The sequence below is a fragment of the Macrobrachium nipponense genome, chromosome 11, assembly GCF_015104395.2.
Source record: "Macrobrachium nipponense isolate FS-2020 chromosome 11, ASM1510439v2, whole genome shotgun sequence".
In the NCBI taxonomy this organism is placed as follows: domain Eukaryota; kingdom Metazoa; phylum Arthropoda; class Malacostraca; order Decapoda; family Palaemonidae; genus Macrobrachium; species Macrobrachium nipponense.
The window spans coordinates 101,794,187-101,806,686 of record NC_061087.1 but is presented as its reverse complement, the minus strand read 5'-3'; the positions used below and the strand labels follow the sequence as shown (position 1 = coordinate 101,806,686).

The window sequence follows — 12,500 nt, the reverse complement described above, 5'->3', positions numbered from 1 at the left end:
TTACAGTTACGAAAGGTAAAAGTAATATTTAACGTTATTCACAGGTTTTAACTTTCTTGATTTTCTGACTTTCGTCAAAATCTGTTATTTTTTTAACGTTTTAATTTTTTTTTCTGTTACTCCGTAAAAAAATAATTAACAAATTGGTAGATAAAAAAATATAAATGTAAGCAGATGATCAAAGTACAAGGGGAAATGCTATTGGCTACTACTAAGTTTTCCTTTCTTGATCATGACTATGTGAGAAAATTAACTTGTTTCTCAAATTTCATTGCAAAACTTTGACAAAAGTAGTTTATTAAGTGACCATAGAGTTATTTGTTTCAAATTTACCAGATTATAAAAAAGGATAAAATAATTATTTTAGATTACAGTTTTGGGTTATTATCAAGAAATATCTTACAGTTATGTAGGTTTTTTTTACAGAGAAAAGAAGACGCCGAGGTTACTGCATTTAAAAAACAAAGATTAAGGAACGATGTTCACAAAATGACTGTCTCTCTCTCTCTCTCTCTCTCTCTCTCTCTCTCTCTCTCTCTGTCAAAGACACCTACAGACACACACGCTCTTTCTTCCACATGGACGCACACGCTCTCAAGGAATGTTCTACTTCTGCCTCTCATTTCTGTGTTTTGTGTGTGTCTGAGAGAGAGGAGAGAGAGAGAGAGAGAGAGAGAGAGAGAGAGAGAGAGAGAGAAAGGAACTCGTTATTATCCTGAAACAAAGGGATGCTGTTTTTCATTTTCAAATAATAAATTGTCCATTCCAAACTTTCGACAAGTTTTTTTTCCATGGACATTATTGCCTTTAGAAAGGCAAGAAACTTGCCCATACGCGACCCTGCAATTTGGAATGTTTAATTTGTACTACAAATTAAATACTGAATTAATAGTGAATTCATTTATTGAACAAACAAAAAATGAATATATAGACTGGACGGGTAGCGCCAATTCGTAGCTTTTATAGCGACGCTTTCAACTCTCTCTCTCTCTCTCTCTCTCTCTCTCTCTCTCTCTCTCTCTCTCTCTCTCTCTCTCTATTTTTCGATAAACTTTCGTCTGGAAGCCTTGAAATCCGAAGGGAATGAATGAAAGAATTCGCCTTCCCTAAGCAGGGTTAGAACACATTGTCCAGAATCCTTTTTTGTTAAGCAATTAACTCACCCTTTAAACAAGTGAAGGTTTGAGGTTTGAGTCCTTCTTTGGAAGTGAATGGATAAGTCACTTAGTTTACTAGAATACACATAGAAATACACATAGAAAACACACACACACCACACACCACACAACACACACACACACATATATATATAATACATATAATATATATATATAATATGTTATATTAGTATATATATATAGTATATATATGTGTGTGTGTGTATAGACTGTCATATGTTTTAACATTTCTGTTAAAACATATTGACATAACGGCTGACCTCTGGAACATTTGGTATAAATACAGTATTTTTTTATTATAGTATTTAATTCACATACTTGCCTGTAAGAGGACAGATGTTGTCTGAAATATAGAATTATTTAGCTATTTGCATGTACTCCTATTATTATATTATTATCTATATATATATATATATATATATATATATATATATATATATATATATATATATATATCATATATATATATATATATATATATATATATATATATACGTATATATACGTATATATATATATATATATAGATATATATATATATATATATATATAATGCTTCGAAAACCTGACCACTCTGCAGAGATTTCTGGACGAAAACATTTCAGTTTCACCAGCAGATAAAATACCTAATAAATTTCAAAACCAGAGAGAGAGAGAGAGAGAGAGAGATTGAGATTTCGGCAGGCAGAGCTATCAGAGGTGCTGACCCTTTAATTGCTTTCCTGTTATGAAATATGAAATTGATTCCTTCGTCAAGCAAGTATTGGCCAAAGTTGAGAGGAGGCAGGAGGTGTTTTGGGTATATATGGAATTATCCTTTGTTTGTTTTAAAAGTGCTGACTTCATATTTGTTGGGCCTCTACTTCAGAATATTAAAACAGCTTTCTGAAGATAAGTCAACGTTTAAAAAAAGAAAGATAATTAAGTACCTCTAAGTTAAAATTACTGATGATGTCTACCTCTCTTTTAATAAATCACCGTTTAAAAAAAGAGATAATTAAGTACCTCTAAGTTATGGCACTGATTTTATCTACCTCTCTTTAATGAAGTAAGTCAACGTTAAAAGAAAAGAAGATAATTAAGTGCCTCTAAGTTAAAGGTACTGATTTTAACTACCTCTCTTGAAAAAAAGTCAACGTTTAAAAAAAGATAGATAATTAAGTGCCTCACAGTGAAAGGTACTGATTTTATCTATCTCTCTGTAACATTTAATGTTGAAATTCGTGGATGAGATTTACACTAAGACGTAAATTCAATTTGTATAGTTTTATTTTATAATTCAAGGAAACTAGTGAGTTATTTTCAATCCTGATTTAAGAAAAGATTTTTAACAACAAGGTGGTCCTGTTATAGATCTTACTTCTTCAACAGTCGATATTATATGTCAATGTTTTGATGTCTAATCTATTTTTTTTTTTCACACTTTTGCTATGTAATATGAAGAAATTGATAAGTTTCAGGTTTCACATGAGGCCTGTTGCAGTAGGTGAGGAGGTGACTGGGAACGTAATCCTTTCCTTAAAAAAATCAAATTAAGACTAAAAATAAAAATAAAATTGAAAACGAACGTTATATCTTACAATGGAAAAATTAAGAAAGAAAAACAAAACTCTAATAGTAACGTTACTGCACGAAGGTAAACCATACTTAAAAAGAAGAAGAAAAAAAAAAACAGCGATACAGCACGAACGTCAACCTTCCCTTGAAGAAAAAACGAAATCTAGAAATAAAAAAAAAATGAAAAGTAGCGCTATGCAGCTATTGTCGCCGAACCCGTGAAACATTTCTATATATCCTCTATTGTAGCCTCTATTCCATAAGGGAGAAGCAGACAATATGAGCAAAAATGGCTGCCTCATTCCCTCACTCACCCGTTCCGGGAATTTTCTCATTCAGTAACTTTCAACCGTCACTCACCCATTTATTCACCCACCCATTTTCCCCACTCCCCTCCTCTCCCCCCACCTCCCCTCATCTTTGTTGACTTACCCCTACCCCATTGAGCAACACCCATTTCCAAGAGCTGTTGCCAAGTGCCTTCTATGCCATTATTCGAGATGATGATGATACCCCGTTCTGTATTTATCTAGTATTAGTATCGTCATGCATTGTGCTTGCTAAGATATTCTTATTTGCTTGGATATTTCTGTCCGAAGTATTTTGGTGAGAGTTTAAACGAGAATTTCATTTAACCTGTTAATAAAATATTTCTTGAGTTGCCATAGATAACGTTGATATTATTGCCAATAATAATAATAATAATAATAATTAATAATAATAATAATAATAATTACGAACGTTATCACTATCATCATTATCAGCATAATTCCCCCGCCAACAATGATAGTGAAAGTAAATGAATAAATAAGCCGTCTCACTATTCTTCTTCTTCTTCTTCTTCTTCTTCTTCTTCTTCTTCTCCTTCTCCTTCTTTTTCTTCTTATCCTTCTTCTTCGCCTTCTTCTTCTTCTTCTCCTCCTTCTTCTCTTTCGCCTTCTTCTTCTTCTTCTCCTCCTCTTCTCCTCCTTCTTCTCTTTCGCCTTCTTCTTCTTCTTCTCCTCCTTCTTCTCTTTCGCCTTCTTCTTCTTCTTCTTCTCCTCCTTCCTCTCTTTCTCTTTCTTCTTCTTCTCTCTTCTTCTCCTCTTCTCTTTCGCCTTCTTCTTCTTCTTCTCTCCTTCTCTTTCGCCTTCTTCTTTCTTCTTCTTCCTCTTTTGTTCGTTGCTTGCATTAAAAATTTAGAGGACAACCATATCAAAATGAACAACCACGCACCTTCTACTCACCTCTTCTCCTTCTTCTTCTTCTTTTCCTTCTCTTTCTTCTTCTTCTTCTCCTTCGTCTTCTTCTTCGTCTGCTTTGCATAAAATTTAGAGGACAACAATATCAAAATGTTAACCAACCCACTCACCTGAAAAAAAGAAAAAATATACCTTACTCTTCTTCTCCTTCTCCATTGTCAAAGAGGAATTCCACCGAACATAATAAAAGAGGCTTCTCCCGTACAAACAGAGACGGGCCCAAGAACGTATCTTGACATAGCACAACAATGGCCCCCAGACTCCTTAAATTCCTCTGTCTCCTTTTTTTATTTTATTTTTTACCCTGTTACGCCCCTCGCCCGGGTCCCATGAAATTCGGACATCAGGATTTGTGTAGCTCGGGGCATATTAAAGTAGAGAGAGAGAGAGAGAGAGAGAGAGAGAGAGAGAGAGAGAGAGAGGAGAGACCTATAGTCAAACATCATAAAAATGATTAGATAAGATCTATTCAATAGGGCAGAGGGGCTATGTGCAAGATTACCCACCAAGACTGCAGATGAAACAGTGAGACAAAGACAAAGAGAGAGAGAGAGAGAGAGAGAGAGAGAGAGAGAGAGAGAGAGAGAGAGAGAGGAGGGGGTGAGTATATCATGATAAACAATCAAACAGGGCAAGAAGACTATGAGCAAAAATGGCACTCGTCAATAAATATATGGAAGAAGAAATGGAAAGCAAAAGAAGAGAGAGAGAGAGAGAGAGAGAGAGAGAGAGAGAGAGAGAGAGAGAGAGAGACTAAGATTGATTTCCTAACTTCTTTGCCGGTTCAGACAAAGTTAGGAGGAGAGAGTACAGCTGACTCGAAGACAATCCATCTGAAGGAAAGTTGGAGAGGATGGAAAAATTGGGTACAATAATTCAACAAATTTTTAGGCCTAATTTTCAAATAAGAGATAAATTGGTAGAAAATGGAAACTGGCAAATATGAAGGAGAGAGAGAGAGAGAGAGAGAGAGAGAGAGAGAGAGAGAGAGAGAAAAGACAAGACATATGCAGAGTTAAACAAAAAAGAAATCTATATCCTATTTCAGTAAGGATCAATTTTAAAAGACAAGATCAGACTAGCAAGAAGTAAAATCAATTACTCTGAAAAGTTACCTCAATAACCGACAGAAATTGGTTCCCAGCAACAAGTATTATTATCCTTTTGAAGATGAAAGGACCACTTTTCACGTGCATGTCTGCTGAGCGAACCGTAAGAAATGACTGTCAGTGTTCATGACGTCTCCCAAGTTTTATTTTTTTTTTCTATACAAGTTTTGAATAAGGTCACTTTAAAGAAACTCCCAGCTCACAGCTCCATTCTTTGTGTGTGCATAGACTGGTTTAACTATACTGTTTTATTTGTGTTGTAGTTGACAGAAATACATAATTCTCCTTTTGCCATTTTGGGTATCTGTTCTGTATCCTACATATGCCTTTTCTGTTACAGCTCTCTCTCTCTCTCTCTCTCTCTCTCTCTCTCTCTCTCTCTGTCTGTGCATCCACTCCATGCTTCTATTTCTGGTCAAAGGACGTTATCAAACCTCTCTCTTTCTCTGTCTCAAGTGATACCCATCTGAGATAGATCACCCTTGCCACTTCTATCTCTTATTATCAGTGATTTCCCTGACTCTCACACTTCCTACCCTTTCACGTCGAGATGATTCTACTCTTCTCAGATATGAATGTGAACTTATTCCTCTTTTTTCACTTTTTTCAGGACAGTCATGCTTGTTGTATCACTGGCGATATCAATTATATATTTCCTCATATTTCAACATCTTGGATGTACGTTCTAATATATCATATTATGAAATGGAAAAACAAGCTTGTTATCTTTTTGCAGATGAGTGATATACTCATTTCTGAGACCTAATAAGGTCATTGCAATCCTCTGGTAACCTCTAAATATTCAAAATATTCAAGGATGGCTTCCTATCCATGAGTAACGGGATAATGGGTTGCATCTCGTTTGTCTGCAACATTTCTGTTTATTTACCAAACCCGAGAATTACAGTAAAAGGGGTAAAAATGGCTGCCAAATTCAAAAAAGCAGAAGAAGCAGGAAAATGCAGTAGATTAGAAAGTTATGGGAAGAGAAATGTAGAAAACACTGAGAAAGTTCATTGTTGAGGAGTAACTGAAACATAGTAACAACAAGCATACGTGAGTTTATAAAGAATAGATAATAATATAATGACGAAAAATAGAAAAATACCAGGAGGAGGAGGAGGAGGAGGAGGAGGAGGCAAATACTCTGCGGGTGAAACTTGATTTTTGCTGCCTACCAAAATAGAAATTCCCGAATAGATCCTATCTCCTGCAGGACCTCAGAAATTCCCCGAATCTCTCTCTCTCTCTCTCTCTCTCTCTCTCTCTCTCTCTCTCTCTCTGATGTGAGGGAATTTTTAGCAACTTCCCAGGCCTGGATTTCAGTCTTGTGTGCGTGTTGCATCAGTCCCTTTTAGCATCTGCGGTATTTGGAGATTTTTCCCTACCCAAATGTAGGTAGGTTTCTCTCTCTCATTTCGGATCAGAAATTGGAGAAAAGATTTTTTCTTTTATTAATCGTCATTTAGAGTGCTTCTGTTGTTCTCTTGGATTTTTATTTATTTATTCAAGATGTCTGATTTATTTTGTGGTGTGTTGGTGCTGATTAGGGTATGTGAAAAGGGCATCATTATTTGTGTTTTATATATATATATATATAATATATATATATATATATATAGATATTATATATTTTTTATTTTTTATAAAAAAATAGTACCATAATATAAAAAATTTTTTATCTTTTTATTTAGTATATATATCCCCTATATATATAACTATAATATATATATATATAATATAAGGGAATATATATTATATATATATATATATATATGTGTGTGTGTGTGTGTGTGTGTGTGTGTGTGTGTGTGTTTGTGTATACGTCCATTGTTTAGGTTAACATATTGCATTCTATATTACGCCAGCTCAAAAAATATTTATACAAAATATTCTCAGGTTCCAAATACGAAAAACAACAAAATTGAGTAATTTTATTTGTGATTCCAGTATCTTTTAATCCTTACCTTTAGCCATGCACCCGTTCTTTCGTTCTTGAAGGGTTTATTTCTCCTTCTTCTTCTTCTTCTTCTTCTTCTTCTTCTCTTCTTCTTCTTCTTCTTCTTCTTCGTTGCTGGGGAAATGCTATTCAGAATGTCACTCCTGGAGATTAATGTTTCCCCAGGTAGTCCTCTTCTTCTCATATTTGAATGATGTAAGCGTGGGGGGGTGGGTGGAGTAGGGGGTGGGGGTGGTGGAGTTACTATTTCCGTGTGTCACCTTTCTGTACTTGTTTAAGATGTGATTGCTATGGGATGGTTTTTTTTTTTTTTCCCTCCTTTTCCTTTATAACTCGCGATAATGCTTGTGTTATAGGGCTAGTGTTTCGGGGGATATATATATATAGATATATATATATATATAAAATATATATATATATATATATACAATATATTTATATATATGTATATATATATATAGTATATATATATATAATACAGATATATATATATATATATATATAATATATACATATATAATACATATTATATATATATAGTATATATATATATATGTATATGCATATATATATATATATCTGTTTATATTTGTATTTATATGGTGTATATGTGTGTGAGTGTGTGTGTGTCATCACGGGGAGAGAGAGAGAGAGAGAGAGAGAGAGAGAGAGAGAGAATAGATCCATTTTGTCGAATATATTTTTATACCAGGGATTATAATCATACGGGAGAGAATGAATGGATTTAGCAAATACAATTTTCCATCAATATTATTATTATAACAGTACTCTTATTGGTATAAGATACCTTTCCATTCATAAGAGAATTATTTACTAATTATTCCCGTTTCTCTCTTTCAACAGGTGAGCTCAAAAGCTGAAATCAAGGGGAATTGGTAATCAAGAATCGGTAATAGTGTGATTCAGGACATGTTTGTCCACTTCCTGTTTGTATGTGCATGTTTATAAGTTCACATTACGTCAGTTCTGTGTGTGTGTGTGTGGGATTTTCACAAGCAGGCAGATATCTGCGCAAGTGTAAGTTAACATCTTGAACACGTAAGTCATCTTTTATATATGTTCATATTTATAAAAATAAATACGATACTTTTCAACTTTTCAATCATAAAAGTGATTCTCTCTTTGTCACCCACCTCCTTCCTGAACCGGAAATTAAATTGAAAATGGAAAGAGATGGCAGCAGCACATGAGTAGTTTCATTAATTTCCAAGTGATATTGCTTGCCGAAAAAAATCTTCACAATAGGATGTTATTAAATACGGGGGAATCTCATAGAAATGAGTGGATGACATTTCGTAGAATGAGAATCAAATTAAAAGCAAAACTGTGTCGTTATAACGCTATAATAGTTGTTCAAGAAATGAAAGGGTGACATTCCGTTTGAAGAGAAGAAAAAACAGTGAATAAAACGCACTGTAGCATCAAAATAATTAGTCTTGTATTTTGATATGACTTAAATGATATACAGAATTGGTACTATGCCTTTTGTCTCATAGTGTGTTCTGGCGTTCAGTATCAAAAAAGCAACCCTGCCGATATTGGTATAATCAGTATCATTCACAAAAATCTCCACATCCGTCATATTTGACATCCACTCACTCGCTTACGTCACCGCGTGACGTAAGGAGGTCGGAAAAATTGAACCGGAAACCAATAAAAAAAAATTAATCAAATTGAATATTCCTATTTCAAGTCAACGCACATACAGAGACCACTTCTAACATTTTTCAATTGGAGTTTTGAGTTGTATTAATCAATAAACTCGCATTGCATAAGCGGAGGTTGAGGTTAATGGAATAACCGAACATTTCCAATTAAAATACCGAAAGGATTTAGCAAATGTGTTCACCAAAATGGAATGACGAAACGAAGGTTTATCAAAATTTTTATATATCTGAACTTACTCAACATACAGTATCTTGACCATGAAGATTCCCGCATTGAAAATCACCAAGAATGATTAAATCAGTGGCGAATATCATTTTAGTAATTATTGAAATTTAAACTAAAAACGATGCAACGTGCTTTTGGAAATAAGGTTTCGTAGAATTAAGAGAGTTCAATAATTGAAAATAGACGTATATCTTTTCATTGTATTTTTTTTTTTTTTTTTTTTTTTTTTTTTTTTTTTTTTTTTACAAAGGAATACTTCAGATGCAATAAGCAAGGCTCTCCAGATCTGAATATGTATACCTGGTAGGTCGTTGTTGTTGTTTAAGATTAAACTGGCCTTATGCCAGCACGGGCTCTTGTTCATAGAGCAGCCCGTAGGTCTGGCAGGTCTCGATGGATTTTTGCAATAAGACAAAGTTAAGTTTTTTAGAAATGATTTTTTGAGACTGATAAAAACCTACAGTCCTGAAAACCGGTAAAGGAAATCAATGCAATAATTTTTTATTACGAACATGCAAACACTGCATGTTGTCATTATTACGGATAAGGGCCCGAACAAATATAAAGTAGTTAAGCAATGCGTTCGTGGGACTGATGTTGTTTGCGCTGTAGGCTCCATGCACCAGCAATATGTACAAAACGGCGCACGTATAGTTTATTGTTTTAACTGTGTTTTTCCTTTCATGGATTCTGTTTGATTAAATATCAACAGGTGCTTCGTTGATTCACGGCATTCGGTTTTTTTACGCTTCCCCCGTGATTGTTTTTCATTTACGTAATGTCCACCCTTGTTGGTTCTGTTGATCGGCTATAAATGCCAGCTTTAATCCGAGCGGATTCCGAGCGGTTCGGAATTGCTGACAGTCGGCTGGTCCATGTGCGTTGGAACTAATATATATATATATATTATATATATATATATATAATATATATATAGATACATATATATATATATATATATATATATATCATAGTATATATATGAATAACTTGTTCACGAAAGTATATAAAAACGTGATGCTATGTATAAATAAAGGTTTTTTGCCACGAAGGAAAAAATGAAAAAGCGAAGGAAAACAAACCTATGCGCCCAATTATTAGTACTGAAGGATAAAGTTGCTTATAAACTATCTTAAAGATCTTACTAAACGTTATCCCCGCTACTAGGAACTGTATCTAATTCACGCATCCGGAATTCTCTTGATCTTGTGGAAAAAATTAAATAAACATTGTACTAAACCCTAGCGATATTTTTGTCAGTTTTGATGTATGTCTTTGTTTACAAAAGTCCCTATTGACTCTGTACTAGAAATATTAGTAATGAACTTGTACTGCATTGAATTGCCTATGTCCGTTAGTCACATAATTTCCTTAATTAAGTTATGTATTTGTGATTGCAGATTATTTTTAATGGAGAATATTACCAACAAATATTTGGTATGGCCATGGGTAACCCTTTATACCTCTCCTTTTCAAACTTATATATGGAATTTTTTGAGAGACAATACCTCCAGAATATCACACTTATCCCCTTAAAATGGTACCGATATGTCGATGATATCTTAGTAGTTTTACCTGGTGGTATCGATGTAAATGATTTACTGTCTAAATTGAATAATTTAGTGCCATCTGTAAAATTCACTGTTGAAATTGAAAATAACAATGTCATCCCTTTCCTAGATGTATTAATACATAGAGAATCTTTCCAATGCAAATTCAGTATTTATAGAAAACCCACAAATAATTTAACATATGTACATTTATTCTGGCCACCATCTTAATATTAAAATTTCAATTTTTTCTTCTATGTTCCTACGCGCTTTGCGTATCACGAGTCCACATATCTAGACAAAGAAATAGAATAAACATAAAAAAGATAGGAAACGATCTCTGCTACCACCTCATTTAATTGATTTATGTTATCAAAAAGCTCACAAAAAGTTTTATAGTGTTGCTATTAGTGAAAAAGAAATGCCTAAAAATGTACTTTGCTTACTTTATTTTCGTGAATTTGAAACCATAAAATCAATATTTAAATCGTTTAATGTTAATGTAGTGTTCTCTTATAACAATACCATTAAAATAGGGAAAAACTCTCTATCACGAGAGTATATATAATGTTCTAAAGGGTCCACAATAATACAAAGTGTAAAAAGTCCGTGTATAATTTTGAAGACTTTACAGATAGCTTTCGAACCCTTCCCTGGGAAGGGTTCGAAAGCTATCTGTAAAGTCTTCAAAATTATACACGGACTTTTTACACTTTGTATTATTGTGGACCCTTTAGAACACTACCATTAAAGATATGCTAATTAAGAATAGTCCCGTAACAAATAACAACATCATTTACAAAATTCCTTGTAAGGATTGCCCATCGTTTAACATTGGTCAGTCAAGTAAAAATTATGTGTAACGTATTAAGCAGCATATGTATTCAGTTAGAACAGCCCAGACTTCAAATGCACTGTTTATCCATTCTGAAGTGAAAAATCTCATTGTATTAAGGTTGGGGTGATACCTCGGTAATTGCTAGATCTAATGATTATGTTTCAAGAAATTTACTGGAATCGGCAATTATACAAATCACTAATAAAAACAACCTAATCTTAGTCTGGGAATGTTACCATTGGACCCATATATTTGTAAGATGTTTATGAAGGACCTTAAAATAAATGAACAACTAATAAATTAGTCCCACATGTATATAGTTATTATTCTTTCTCTCTCTCTCTGTCTGTCTGTCTGTCTGTCTGTCTGTCTCTCTCTCTCTCTCTCTCTCTTCTCTCTCTCTCTCTCTCTCTCTCTCTCTCTGTTGTTCAATATTCTCACTCACAATTTCTCTTGCTCGATATATATATATTTATATTTTCTTTCGTCTTTTCATTAATAATAATTTTTGGGGGGAAAATTTTTGTAAAAAATTCATGACATTAAATTGTATATGCTCCCGTGTTTTTTCAAAATGTACTGTTTTCTGGAAGAATCACTTGTTTTTTGTTTACTGCGGGTATCCTTCAAGGAGTGGCTACCCTCAGGCGGCTCCTCCTTTCTGTAGAGTGAAAATCGCCCTTATTGCTAATCTGTAGTGTCAGTTTGTATATTAAGCCTTCTTTTGTTTTGACTAGTTGTTCTCTGTAAAATCAGTTTGCCTCAGTAAAGGGTCCGAACAAGACCGAAAGTACTTGGCTATCTCGCTTTTTCATTTTTTCCTTCGTGGCAAAAAAACCTTTAAATATATATATATAGTATATATATATATTATATATATATATATATATATATATATATATATGCTATATATATATATATATATATATATATATACATATATATATATATATATTATATATATCTATATATATATATATATATATATAATATATATATATATATATATATATTTAAAGGTTTTTTGCCACGAAGGAAAAAATGAAAAAGCGAGATAGCCAAGTACTTTCGGTCTTGTTCGGACCCTTTACTGAGGCAAAACTGATTTTACAGAGAACAATAGTCAAAAGAAGGCTTAATATACAAAACTGAC

General features: G+C 33.4%; 1 protein-coding gene across 2 annotated transcripts in view; it reads left to right on the top strand.

The window, feature by feature from the left end:
- Positions 1–12,500, top strand: part of LOC135207991 (alpha-1D adrenergic receptor-like) — a 267,109-nt gene that overhangs the window by 134,263 nt on the left and 120,346 nt on the right. Inside the window, exon 2 of one of the 2 annotated variants that reach the window (XM_064240083.1) lies at positions 7,910–9,003. The exons of the other annotated variant lie outside the window; for it this stretch is intronic. Coding sequence (XP_064096153.1) covers positions 7,910–7,945 — 36 coding nt within the window. The 3' untranslated portion in view covers positions 7,946–9,003. Of the gene's footprint in view, positions 1–7,909; positions 9,004–12,500 lie in introns of those variants that run through there. 2 annotated transcript variants of the gene reach the window in all.